The 14,575-nt window shown below is 43.0% G+C and overlaps 1 protein-coding gene across 1 annotated transcript; it reads left to right on the forward strand.

The window, feature by feature from the left end:
* The first annotated feature begins 4,444 nt into the window (after positions 1–4,444).
* Positions 4,445–5,437, forward strand: LOC117049234 (olfactory receptor class A-like protein 1). The gene has a single exon (XM_033153973.1). The coding sequence runs from the start codon at positions 4,445–4,447 to the stop codon at positions 5,435–5,437; it is 993 nt and encodes a 330-aa protein (XP_033009864.1).
* The last annotated feature ends 9,138 nt before the right edge of the window (positions 5,438–14,575 follow it).

Here is a 14,575-nt window from a genome sequence, read left to right on the forward strand (position 1 = left end):
CTTGTGGCTAGTGAGAAGAACACCCCCAGAGCCCGAAGAGGATGTCAGTGAGGGCAAAGGAAGCCCCAGAGAAACCTGAGGTGCAGCAGAGCTTTGTTTAGGCTGCATTGCCTTCCTGCCTAGCAGCTGACATGTGGGACAGTGCAACAGCAGCTACCACTTTTCTGCTCATCCGCCAACCTTCTGCCAGCCCCAGAGCTTCAACTCTAGTTGAAGAGAGAGTTGTGTGGGGAGAGAGCTGGAGGGGGGTGGACATTAAGGGGCTTTTTAGAAGGTGCTCCCCACTTTACCCCATTTCACTTAGGCACGCAGATGCCTGGAATGTAACCCCTACGTAAGTAGGGGGGCACCTGTACATGGTTTTCTTCCCTGTGGTAAAGTGAAAACTTCTGTTAGATGCCAAGCAATTGCACTACTGTGCATATGACTACTGCTTAAGTGTCCACCGTATATTTTCAAGGGGAGCAGATGCGGAAGAAAATGAAGCCAACCAGTGACTTCCTTGCCCTGGACCTGCCAGGTCCAGTGGTTAACCAGCTGCCCACTTCTTCCAATTCCTTTTAGCTTCTTGCACCCAGAGTTCAGTGGCTCGCCCCTGGTTCTTTGAACAGCAAACCTGCTTCTCAATTCAGCAAGCAGCAGGAAAGGCAACGAAGAGCTATGAGGTGGGAGGGATAGATAGGGAGCAGTCAGGGCTTCCAGCCTTCAATCTTGCAACCCTGTAAGGAGCCTGGTGAAGTGGTTGTGCACCTGCTGTGCCTGCCCAACTCCTCATTAATTAGTGTGGGCTGGTCTCTGCTGTGCTACGGCTGCGGCTTCTAAGAGGCTGCCAATAGTAGCATGGGAAAGTGAGGATTTGCATTGGAAAAACTCGGACTTGGTATCCTCTTGAGACATCTTGCATAAGAAGCTGAATGTCAAAAGCTTGGCTATCTCTGGTTTACACTATTGCCTTACATTATTTCAGAGGGGAAGAGATGTTTGTGGGCTTGTTTTTGCAGATCCCATTGTCGGTTGCTTCTTTCCAGTGTACTCGTGTACCATGAGACACATAATTTTTCCTTCCACCCTTCCAAGCAATAGCATTTTTCCTCCCAGCTGCATCACAATGGCAAATTTACCTGCTTCAGTTTCCAGTGTGGGAGCTTAGGAATAACAACAGGGAGACAACTTATCCCCAGCTGTTGCTACAGGTATTGTTCAGTGCTGATCCATTATTGAATTTCATGTTAGAGACTAGCAAATTGGTGGGGATTTCTGTAAATGATCTTTGAACTTCAAGGCTGAAAGATGCTTTGTGGCTACATGTGCACCTCAGAGTCATAGCTGTCAACTTTTCCCTTTTTTTGCGAGGAATCCTATTCGGAATAAGGGAATTTCCCATTAAAAAAAGGGAAAATGTTGACAGCTATGCTCAGAGTATTAGACACATAAAGGATTGCATTGTAAAAGCAACCAATCCATTTCTTTTAAAACAGTTTCCCAAGCTGGGTTTAAGCTATTTTGCTGCTGCTTACTTTAGTGAGCAAAAATCCAAGCAGTTTTCACTTACTGGTTTATGGGTCGTACATCTTTCCATTAATTAGGTGGTTCCATAATGAGATTATCTGCAGCTTCAGTATCTTAAACTCCATAAATACTATTTTAAGTCTTTTCTAGACACCAATGTAGTCAGATATTAGTCTGAGTAATATAGTTTCTTTCCATTTAGCAATACTAATTAACATCTTCCAGCTATTGCTATATTCACTAGTATGTGTGTGGATGTATGCACACACATACACACAATATATTGCCTAGGAATAGCACTTACGTCTGAGTCAACTTTTTAGGATTGTGCTGCTAGTCTGGGTCCAGCCCATAGAACTGGCATGGGATTCTCTTGCACTACAAAAAAATTGTTTATTTAAAAAATGTATGCATTCTACGTAGGTTTCCTGTTTCTATAGTTCTGTAGAAGTTAGAGCATTTTCCCCAAATGCATGAATAATCAATGTATGACTTGGTAATGCAAGGTGGATCCAACAGAAAGTCCTCAGTAACCTCTCTAGGTTGTTTCCAAAGTTGTTGATGTTGTTGTTCAGTCGTTCAGTCGTGTCCGACTCTTCGTGACCCCATGGACCAGAGCACGCCAGGCACCCCTATCCTTCACTGCCTCCCGCAGTTTGGCCAAACTCATGCCAGTCGCTTCGAGAACACTGTCTAACCATCTCATCCTCGGTTGTCCCCTTCTCCTTGTGCCCTCCATCTTTCCCAACATCAGGGTCTTTTCCAGGGAGTCTTCTCTTCTCATGAGGTGGCCAAAATACTGGAGCCTCAACTTCAGGATCTGCCCTTCCAGTGAGCACTCAGGGCTGATTTCTTTAAGGGTGGATAAGTTTGATCTTTTTGCAGTCCATGGGACTCTCAAGAGACTCCTCCAGCACCAGAATTCAAAAGCATTTCCAAAGTAGCACCAAGTAAATCCTTGCATGAGCAGAACAATTTTTGCTCGAGCCGTGATACTTTCCCTCTCTCATTCCCTTGCATGCCCCTTAAATGTTCTAGGGTTTCCCCTCATCGAAAGCAGATTTAGGGAGGGTGCAGGACATGCACAGGCAAGAGAAGTGGGGGAAAGTCCCATTGCACAAGTTCTTCCGCTTGTGTAATTATTTAGTTGGATACCACCCTAAATTTGGAAATTAACCAATGCATAGCCTACAATTGCTCCCTTTTAGGTGCCCTGTTGCCTTTCGCAATGGATGCTGATAGCCATAGAAGCATAAGAAAACCTGTGACAACAACATTTGTTTTGTGAACACCCTTGATTTAGGGCAGTCTAGGGACTTGTAAACAACTTTCACGTCCCTTTGAAAATATGAAACAAAAGCATGGCTTTGTTTTCCCTGAAGTTATGGCAAGATTCCCCCCCCCTTCCTATTTGTTCCGGCTCCTTTCCCCTCCACCCCCTTTTCTTTTTTCATTTCTATAGACATCTCCATCCACTTTGATCCAGACTGTATTCCAGACATAATCATTAAAGTTTTCAGTTCTTATAAGATCTAATTACCCACCTACTTTCACACATTTTTAGCATTGGCTGCAACCGTTATCACCAAACTGTCTTTGAAAGGCTGCCAAGTAGATGTCAAACAGAAATGGTTATCAGCCAGCATGAAATGAAAGCCGTCTCCTGTGCAGATATCCTTGTCAAAATTTGGCAGTGTAACTGAGAAGAACACATCTAGGGACATGAGTGGAAAGCTTATGTCATTTATGCAAGGAAAAAGACTACAAAGTGATTTCATCACACTGAGTTTATAACATCCTACAGAGGAAGAAACATTTTAATCTAGCATATTAAGGCCATAAGAAACTCAAACGGGTGGAAAGGGGGGTGATACAGGCTAGAAAGAAATCACCAGTTTTTAACAGTACAAAAAGGTTATCAGTTGGAACAAATGCCTCCAAAGATATGATTGCGATATAAATCACTTGAAATTAAGGTCTGCATGCTTGTTTGTTATTTTGTTTATGGCATTGTTAATCACACTCTTGCTCTCAGGATTTTAGGGAGATTTAAATGCTTCACCCGTTTTATCCTGACAATTATTATTATTATTATTATTATTATTATTATTATTATTATTAATAAAAATAATAAAAATCATTATTAATAACAATCTGTTTCTTGTATCCCATACATCTGACTGGGTTGCCCCAGCCACTCTGGGGTGCTTCCAACAAAATACAAAGGAACCCAACAAAACATGAAACATTAAAAGCTTGCCAAAACAGGGCTGCCTTCAGATGTCTACGAAAAGTCATATGATTGTTTATCTCTTTGACATCTGACAGGATGGGCACAACTTGGATACTGCTAAATCAAGTGGCAGGGAAGGGAGGAATCTTCTCAGAATGGTGCACAAGAATTCAATTTATAATTAAAAAAATAAAATGCAAAGATCGGAAGAAGATAAATCTGGTATCCAAAATGAAACACATGAAGATGTCTGCCTAATATATAAATCTAGGTGCTAAAGGCCCCATTCATTGTGGTTGCCAAACGGATGTCATAAGGGACACTTAGCAATGCCTGAGTGGAGGTCCTTGCTGGTTCTAGGCCAACATTATTACACCATGCTGCCTCTGAAAGGCCTCTCACTTTTTCAAGCAGTAATGTCTGCTTGCAGAATAACTTTTCCCCCTATCTTAGAATTCAGCATCTTAAGCAACTTTCTAGTTTTCCAGCATGCAATACTTTTGCATGCATGCACTCCTAACTATATACCTGAGTGGTGTGTGGGAGTGTTTTTCAATCAACAAGAAAGGAACTTAGGTAATTCATATGCGGCTTTGTTGACTGGAGGGGGGCGGAACCAATTCTCTGCTACTTTTCAACACTTTTGTCTTGTAGATTACACAGAGCGGGCAACTTTCCTCCCAGCAGGGTTACGCAGCCGCGATGCAAGTCTGGCTCATCGTGAACATGCTTGGTTTGATTTCGCTCGACATGATCGGGATCCCAGGAAATCTAGCCATCCTCTATGCCTTCCTCAAAGCCACCTGCCAGCAAAACTTCACACCCAGTGAAATCATCCTGGGCAAACTTGCACTGGCCAACCTCCTGGTGATCCTGACCAGGGGTGTCCCACTCACCTTGCAAGCATTTGGCATCCACACCATGCATGATAATTTGACCTGTGGCATCACCCTCTACATCTATTGTGTGAGCAGAGCCATGAGCATCTTCTTAACTTCCATGCTGGGCTGCTTCCAGTGCCTCCTCATTGCTCCATGTCCTCTCAGATGCTTGCGGCTAAGGCACAGCATCCTTGCAAAACTCCCTTCCATCATGATTTCCCTTTGGTGCTTCAACCTCCTGGTCTGCTGTACCCGTTTGCTTTACTCCCTGCCTCGCACCGGTACCAACTGCACCGAGGAAGAGATCACGGTAGTGTATGACTTCTGCTGTGTGGTGTTTCCTAACCAACTCTTGTACTTTGGAAATGGAGTGGTATTTGTCACTCGAGACGTTCTCTTCCTGGGGCTGATGAGCCTCTCAAGTGGATACCTTCTCTTTGTTTTTCGGCAGCATGGGAAACTGATGAGCCGCTTGCCCATGCTCCAGTTGAAGCATTCAGAGATCCGAGCAGCAAAATCAGTCATGGGCCTGCTGGCCATGTACCTTCTCAGCTTTGGACTGGACAGTGTCTTCTGGATGGTCAACCTTTGTGTATCCCCAGTCTCACTGAGGTTCGCAGATGCCCGCATGTTTTTTGACTCCTGCTACTCAGCTATAAGTCCCATGTTGATTATCCTAACCAACAGAAAGATTCAGGCAGGCCTGAAGTGTGCTATTGGAAACATTCCTGGAAAGAGAAAGCTACCAAATGCAGACATGTCTAAGAATTGTCGGGGACAAACCAATGGGTGCATTAAAAAGTCTCGGTCTTAAATGCATATGTGTGGGGCAGCTCGTAAGATCCTCCCCACACATAGAGGGAGCTGCAGGATCATGAGGGCTAGCCACTGTTATGGTGGCAACCATGCTCCTCCAACACCTGCTTCTGACATATGTTGAAAGGTGTTCTTGGCACATACCAATGTATGTGTCTAGAGCTCTTCCACATTGGGCCAGAGTCCCGTGGTGCTCTGTGTGTATGCATCTGATGTACACAAAATACACCGCTATTGTGGGAGTCTGGGGGCTGGCTAGCCCATTAGGTCTCACAACCCCCTCCAAGCAACTTTTCTAGGATAAGGCTTATGTGACCCTCCTTACAGATAAAATCCAGTGTTATTGCCTCCATAAGGATCAAACAATGGGAGTAAGAAGGAAGGAATTTTCCTGGGCCTTCCTGCAAAATCAGACAGATTTTTCATACTATCCATGCATCCTCTCAAGTTGACTTTCTGTTTGGGACAAGCATTTTGTGCTTGAGATAACATGATACTTCATCCACACAGTCCTAATTGTAATAATAATATGGAATATGGTTGCCCAAATGTCACGAGGTAATCCATCATGTCATTAGTTGCAAATTATACAACTCCCCATCAACATACACAACTGGCTGCTTGAGAATGATTTGCTTGCACAAAACTTATGCAGTGGTTAGACTCTGCCTGCTCTTTACTGAGCATTTGTTCTGATTTGTTTATGGGGTGTTAAGAGAAAGTAAAAACAACAACAACAACAACAACAACAACAACAACAACAAGTTAGCATTAAATGGGAACAGAATACAAATGAATAGTCTGCAACAATTCAGTTAGGCTTTGATATTATTGCGTGGACAGGCGGAGTCCCCCAACCCCCAGGCGACCCCCGAGAGGAATATTGACACCAGACAACGTGCTATGGGATTAAAATTGGCCACAACTTTATTAAGATTCAGATGTAGGGAGACCTTGGCTCACGCATTGGGCGTTTATCTTTCCCAGCCCACAGCCGGGGATCTGGGAAACTACATGGTTATCCAGAATGTGCAGGGATTGGGCTAGCTCTGGAGAATATATGTTCAAGCAGATAGCCCGCCCCCCGTTTTGCCACCACTGGTGGGGAAGAGCAATGACAACCTCTCGGCGTATGGTCAATGTCTCCCCCCAATACCCCTTTAACGGGGAACCCTGGTATCTCTGCCGCACTAGCGGCGTGGAGTAACTGCCCCCCCACAAACACACATACCCTATTTTGGAAGACAACTAAAGGATTCTGCCCAAGGCCTGAAACCGCCAAAGTTGTGACGAATTGCTACGGGAAAGGCAAAACCTGCCAATGCAGGGAAATTCCTTTCCAGCCCTTCAACAGCGGCCTTGACATAGCAGTGCCTGCATACCTGTGGAGAAGAGGTTAACCTGCAAAAATAAGCGTTAATGGAGGGAGTGGAGGGTGGGAGAAGCTCTGGAGCCTCACTGCTGCTTCCTGGTAAGCTACACCTTCTATTGTGTGGGCTAGATAGTCCCTCCCCTTACCTGGCCAATCCCCTGGCAACGCCTTCCCCGGGCGGGATTGGGCACTTAGCTGGGGTAGGCAGAGACCCCAGGTATCCCTCCTGGGGGAAGGCGCAGCCAGTCCGAATTGCCAGGTGTCACCTAGGAGCTCAAGGGGCTGTGCACGACCACGCAAACGTTGCCCCCCCCATTTGATGTGGGGAGCGATCATTATTTCTACTTTTTAAGCCCACCAAACTGTCTGAGGACAGGTTACAAAAAATAATAATCAGAATTAATAACAAAATACACTGTCATTAAAATAATAAAATCACAAACTGGGCAGTTGGAATTACACTGTCTTGCAGGGTAAGGCACTGAAACTATTATTTCTCGGGAAGAGTGTGTGCAAGGGGAGATGATTAGTAGAAGTTTGATACCAGTTGTCAGAGAGAGATGTTAGGGGTTTGGGGACTGTTCTGTACTGCTGCCCGTTTCCCTACCAAGCCCTCTTCACAGGGAATTCTGAGAACCATATCTCCATGAGGGGAATAGGGGTCTCCTAACAGCAGCTATAATAACCTCAAGCTCCCAGAATGCTTTGGGGGAAAGCCAAGGTTGTTTAAAGTGATACCACAGTGCTTTGAATGCATGGTGCCATTGTGGCTGACGTTTGACCCTGAAATTCCTACTTTTTAGGGACAGAAATGGAGCTGAATAGGTCCTGGGTCAATTCTAGAATTCTATTACACAATAAGTATTGTTTGGGGTTGTTGTTGTTTCCCCCCCCCCAAAGTTTGTCAACATTTTCTAACAAAACCAATCCAGGGAAATGCTTTATAGCAAAAAAAGGAAAGATTTTTGTGATGCCTTAAAAACATTTAATTTTATTTATTGTGTTAGCAGCTTTTATCCACTAAAACCTATTTTGCCATGCAGCTGATGAAGCACTCTTTAACACACACACAAACACACACATGCAGGCTTTGTAGAGCCACAATACTATTTGTTGTATATTTCAATAAATTGTATTTTGGTTGAAAATAAAATATATATAAATCTGTCTTATTTTTTGCCTGGGAGGCAGACATAGGAGGCTAAAGAGAAGCCTATCTGATCTGTGGCTGGGATCCAGTGAGCTCTGTTAACATGCCTAAGGCCTGCCAGATGTTGTTGGAGTCCCATTATCCCTAACCAATGACCATCCTGGCCAGGGCTGATGGGCCTTGGAATCCAAAATCTGGAGGCTCTCATGTTCCCCAATCCTGACCCACGCCTTGTCCACCCCCAACCCTGAAGTCCATGTAACTGCATTTTTTCACATTCATCTTCTGCTACATTTACAAGCAACTTCCCTTGCCCCTTTCTTTCAGTCCAACAGCTGTGTCTTATTGGTGTGTGTGTGTGTGTGTGTGTGTATCAGCAGCAGTAGGACTTTCATATTAAAATGCTTTTTTGCCTTCTCTGCCTATTTTAAGCACTTCAAAGTAGCTTTGCAGCGCTGTGAGTCAGTAATCTACACATCGCTTCCAGGCAGCTGTTATCATCATCTCAGGTGGTGAACTTGGCCAAGAGATAAGCTAGAATAAGAAGATGAATAGCATCATTCTAAATTTTGCCCTGGATTTCCAATACACTTTGTAGCAGTAAATAGTCCTAGTTAAGCACTGGAGCATCTGAATTTGTTTGGCTATTCCTACCAGACAATAGTTACCCTTCTATTTCATCTTGTCTGCTGCAGAGGAACAGAGCTTTGCTGTCATTGCAAGTATGCACTGAGTGCCTTAAAGTCAATGTTGTCTCTAGGTTGTCTGGGAAAGTATGCAAGACAAAAACCTGGGCATACAAGACAAGAAAGTTGTAATGTGTTCTTACTGACCTCTATTTATCTTAATCAATAGGATTGACTCTCACTAGTTGAGAGTAGTAGTGTGAGACCTCCAGAAATTCCAAATGCCTTCCTCTCTGCAGGGGGGTTTAACCTAATTAAGACACCCAAGGCACATCCTAATAAGAGCCCTGCTGGAAGATTGTTCCATGCCTGAGGGAAGAGGTCCAGCCAAACTCTGGTGGTAATAATAATAATAATTAATAATAATAATAATAATACCCCACCCATCTAACTGGGTTGCCCCAGTGTCAAGGACTGGACTGAAGAGGATGAGGGGGAGAGGGATGAGGGTGGAGAATGGTGGAATGGTGGAGACGCGGCAGAAGGAGAGGAATGCAGTATTGAATTACAGCAGGGCTTCGAGGAGAGTGAAGGAAGTCAGCAGAGACAGGTGAACAGAAGAGTTGACAAGGGTTAGAAGAAGGGGGGAGGAAAACGTGGAAGGGGAACCAGTTGACACGTTGTCACTGGAAAATATTTCTGATCCCCCTTCCCCCAGAACTCGGAGTTCGTTAAGGGTGCAGGAACAACGGAATCAATGGCAATTGATCATGTGTGGCCAACCGTAAGGGAAAGTGCTGTTGCTAGGAAGGAAGGGGGTGGAGCCCCAGTTTGGAGCAGCGCCATTGTTAAGGCTTGTTGTGTTCTTTCATCTCTCGCTAATAAGATTGAATAAATCTCATTAAAAAGGACTCTACCTTGTATTCTCTGCTCTTGCTGCAACTGGGTGAGGAATAGCTTTCCTGCAGCCTGGACAGAGCCTTGACACCCAGCCACTCTGGGCGGCTTCCAGCAAATACAAAAATATAATAAAACATTAAACATTAAAAACTTCCCTATACAGGTCTGCCTTCAGGTGCCTTCTAAAGGTAGTATAGTTACTTGTCTCCTACATCTGACGGGAGGGTGTTAGTAAGCACATTATAGGGACTCAAACATCCACTGCTCCCCATCAAGATTAGGAATCCCCAGCCAAAATATGTGTAAGGAACCCCTTTTTGCGCCACACACACCTTTGCACCAATTACCTAAGGTCAGTAAATTTAGATCCTACTTGAACTCCAGATATGTCTTCCTCTCTGGGAAGTACCTCCCTCAGCTTACCTAACCTGTGTGGGCAGGCTCACCCAAGGATCCCAAGTTCAATCCACAGTTCAGTCCATAGTTTTGCAAAACAAATAGCCAATTGGATGTTGCTCCTTTATGTCCTAAGAAAACCACTGCTTCCTGTGGGCATTCTGAGGTCTAATGCACTGGCAGATATTAATATGGTCCCACAAACTCTATCAAAAACAAAGCCATGCTTTCCCCCATCCCCTGGTAATATTATTATATGAGTCCCTTTGGCAGTCTTCAGTAAGTGGCTGAAAGTGGGCGAGGATAGAGAAGGTCCACCTTTCCCTTCCACTCTGTGAACAAACACAAACTCTGGATTCCACCTCTTCCTTAAGATTGCCTAGTGCCACCTTAACTGAAGAAATTCAGACAACAGAGACTGGCAGCTGGGTAGCAGTGAATTGGGTTTGAATTTTGCTTTGCTCTTCAGATTTTCCCAGGGTTGGGGAAATCTGAATTTACAGGGAAAGAGATGGGTTCTGGATGTGGGAAATATCCCGTGAACAATGCCCAGAAATGAGTTATCCACTTCTAAACCTTAGTGTTTGATTCTAGTCTGTTCATTCCTGATCTGCATCAGATCAGCCTGGATTGTTCCACTCCTAGATAGTTTGGTTCCCCTTCCCACCTCCTTCCCAATGTTCCCTAATTCTTCTCTGACTTTGTTATTTTTATACTCAATTAGTTATGGTTCCAGGACAGCTGCCAAGCGTACCTATCTCCCTTCATTGCAAAAGTCATTTCATACCATATGGGACTCGAGGAAACCTATGAGGACTCAGCCTTCCCTTGGTCCCCCATCATTGCCTTTTATATGGCTGTTTGTTGAGAATACTGTATATACCTTATCAAAGAGCTGGCATTCCTCCCAGGAATTCTTAAGGAACCACTGCAAGAGGAATTCAATCTTATGCCAGAAATTTAGGTTTGCATTATTAAAGTAGTTTAAAACCCTCTGGTGCAACAAATCCACTTTAATAAAAACAGACTTTTTTTTTACAATGAAGAAAGTGATGGGGAGTGAGAAAAGTATGGGATAATGACTAATTGACAGGAAGACAAATAACCTCCTCACAAACAAATGCTCAATGAAGAGCAGACATAACCACTATGTAATCTTTGGGAAAAGATGAATGACAATAAACAGGTTGTCTGGAGAAGCCTAAAGTAACCATTGGTGCCCAAGTGCTAGGGACAACTTCCTGATTTACTGCAGCTCCTCAAATAATATCCCCCCCCTTCATCCTACCTTGGGAAAGGTAATTTCTGCCATGCACAGGATTTGTACTGAACCATCCACAAATAATTTAGCTTTATTTGTTGTTATGAAATGTTTTCCCAATGTTATCACATTATTGCTGCCAGGAGGTCCATTCTTGCATTGTAATGCAACAAATACATGACAACCCACCATCCCTAGAACAGGTTGCAGAACTTCTCTGAATTTCAAAATGCAGTTCTCCAGCCAACTAATCTTCACAAAAATGCATATACTAGAGTAAATTGCACATTAAAAAATGAAATAATAGGCAATCTCACCTAGGAAAAAATGTGCATATTAGGATCAATTCACAGCAACTCTTCGGGGTTTCAGACCGGGGTCTCTACCAGTCCTATCTGGAGATACCAAGGACCTTTTACATGTGTTCTGCCATGTATCTATGACTCTTCCTGTGCTCTTAAATTCACAGAGTATTTTCTGAGCTGCAATCTAACAAACTGTTCTACTATATCTGCTGAGAATTGCACCTCCAGTGATTGCAAACCAAGTTTGGCATTCTCTTCTAAGTAAATTTTGCCAGTGGAAAAAACCTCTAATATCAGAAAACAAATTAAAAAAATTAAAAAATATACCTCTACAAGATGATTAAATGCAGTTCACTCCAAAAATCAAAATCATACTGCCAGCATCCTAAAAAATCAAAATCATACTGCCAGCATCCTAAAATTCTTATAAGTACTGCTTCTAAATATCCAGTTTGGTTCTGTAAAATACAGAAACAATGAGAAGTACCACAGTGGTGCTAAACAGCAACAGTAACAACAAAACCACTGCACATCGGCTGAAATAATAATGACAAAAATAATAATAATAATGCCAAAAATACTGTAATGAAAATTCAAACAATGGAACCAAATACACTTATATACATGTAGCGTATATGACCAAAATCAATACCAAAGAACCATTCAGCTTGGGATGTATTCAAACAGCTCGGTGCCAACATAAGTTTTCAAAAGTTCACTAGGGCAGAAAAACAAAGCTGTCGGTAGTGGGATGTACCTGAGGGCCTTAACACTGAGTTTGATTTACAATGCTATATTTAAAATGCTGTACCTTTAAGAGCTAATTGATATCTTGGTCTGTTTGTTCTATTTAAGTCTCCATTGTGTCAGTCTCTCCAAGCTGTGCCTACATCATTTGTATGTTTGATTAATCATATATACTTGAAGGTATGTTCGATATTTTGATAATATATGGCATTATATAATTTGTACAGTCTGTTATAATTGTTTATTGTTTTGTAATTGACACATTATCTACACAGAACTGATGAAGCTTCCTTCGTGAAACCTGTTGTAATCCGGAAGGCAGGATTCCTTCTTCTCAGGTGCCCCTCTGTGAAAAGATTCAAGATGACTACATCCCACTACTGTCAGCTTTGTTTTTCTGCCCTAGTGAACTTTTGAAAACTTATGTTGGCACCGAGCTGTTTGAATACATCCCAAGCTGAATGGTTCTTTGGTATTGATTTTGGTCATATACGTTACATGTATATAAGTGTATTTGGTTCCATTGTTTGAATTTTCATTACAGTATTTTTGGCATTATTATTATTATTATTATTGTCATTATTATTTCAGCCGATGTACAGTGGTTCTGTAAAATACAGGCCTTTTTTGTCCCCATCACTTTATTGCTTATAGTCCACTGCCCTCTGCTGGTAAATTGTTTTGGTTTCTTTTTTTTTTTTTAAGCTAGGCACACATAGGTGTATGTCGAAAATCCAAGGGAAGCCAACATAAGCTGATATAATTCATTCTGTTCCTATTTGTGCACATAAGATGATAACAGTGTGATTCACCTGTTTGAAACCTCATCAGGTGACATAATGGGGCAAGTCCACAGACACCTTAGAGAGACCAAAGCACAAACCGAACTAATCCTTTGCTGCGTGTCCCCCTGTTTCAACCTGAGGGCCACATTATTTCATGGGCCGCATGCCAGGGGATGGGCAGGGCCAGAGGCAAAACTCAGCAGAGTGACATGCTAGGGCAGAGGTTCCAAAATCGTGGTGCCTGGGCTATGCCTTTCTACCTGCATGGTTTTAGATGCTGCAGTAAGGTTTGTTTTGTAGGCAGGATACAAGTTGTTTTTCAGACAGTAGTGGCACTGGCTTCTCTGTGGTGCTATCATTGGTAAACTAATTGATACATGTTGGGCAACATTTGCAGGAACTTAAGGTCCCCGCCCAGAGGAGTTTACAACTGGAAACAACATTACCAGTGTACCGGACCCAACGTTTCAGCTGTAGTGCAACATTTGGCCACATTGTATGTTAAGGGTGGGAATTGTTGTTGAGAGAGCGTAGTCCTCTTGAAGGAGAAAGCACCCTAATCTACCCCCTCAGATATGATGACAACAATATCTAACATCTGAGGCCCTTCTTTGTGTGCCTCCTCCACAAGAGGTGGAGCAACACAAGAACGGGCCTTTCTGTGGTGGCTTCCACTTGTGGAATGCTCTCTCCAAGGAGGCTCCTCTGAAAACATTCCTCTTCTTCCATGCATTTGGCTAATTATACAATCTATTACCATTCAAACTGTGTGCGTGTGGCAGGAGGTGTCATTGGTTTTGTTTGTTGCTATGGTATGCATTTTTGTGTTTTTATATTGTAAACCCTGTGATCCTTGGAAAAATTAATGATGATGATGTCATGGGGTTTGGGGAGTGCATTTCCTTCAAGGCAGAGAGGAGCAATGGAAGTACAACATGTTTGTCATGTGAGAGAGGATAGACTACTTTAAGTCATCTGTTGTTTTCTTCTGTAAGAACCACTCTGGGCCAGGTTACCTGAAAGGGCGTTAAGATCAACAAGTGGAACCCCATTAGTCTGGCCACAGCCTGGTAGTTATTAGCTTGTGGCAATACATAGATGGACGGGCCTTTTCACTAGTAGTTCTGGTGTGTTACAAAACACTCCCTGCTGAAATGCAAAACAATATTGTCCATATTGGTATTCTGCTGGCTTTTGAAGATGCACCTGGTCACACAAACATTCCCTTGATCTCTCAACCTGAGCCTCCTGTTTTCCTTGCTGTGTTGTTTTAACAGGACCATTTTATTGCATATTTTAATAATGCCTATATTTTAATAGGATTTATCAAGTACATTAATTACAGAGGTTTATATTTTAATCTCTGTGAAAACTGCTTAGAGGCCTATCTTGGCATTAAGCGGTATATTAATTAATTAACTATAATAAATAACTACTAAAAGGCCTGCATGAGCATAGCTGTTGAACGTGCCCATTCTGTAAGTTATTTTCATGCAAAGTAACCCCTTCTAAAAGGCTGGAAATAGTGTGGCCAGCCATGTCTGGGGGGTGGGAGTTGTGTGTTAGGAACTGGATGTAAATATTGGCCAGACTG

Source organism: Lacerta agilis, chromosome 6, assembly GCF_009819535.1.
Source record: "Lacerta agilis isolate rLacAgi1 chromosome 6, rLacAgi1.pri, whole genome shotgun sequence".
Taxonomy (NCBI): Eukaryota; Metazoa; Chordata; class Lepidosauria; order Squamata; family Lacertidae; genus Lacerta; species Lacerta agilis.

What these genes read in the sequence shown, in the direction of transcription:
- LOC117049234 (XM_033153973.1), top strand. Translation starts at nt 4,445, where the DNA reads ATGCAAGTCTGGCTCATCGTGAACATGCTTGGTTTGATTTCGCTCGAC.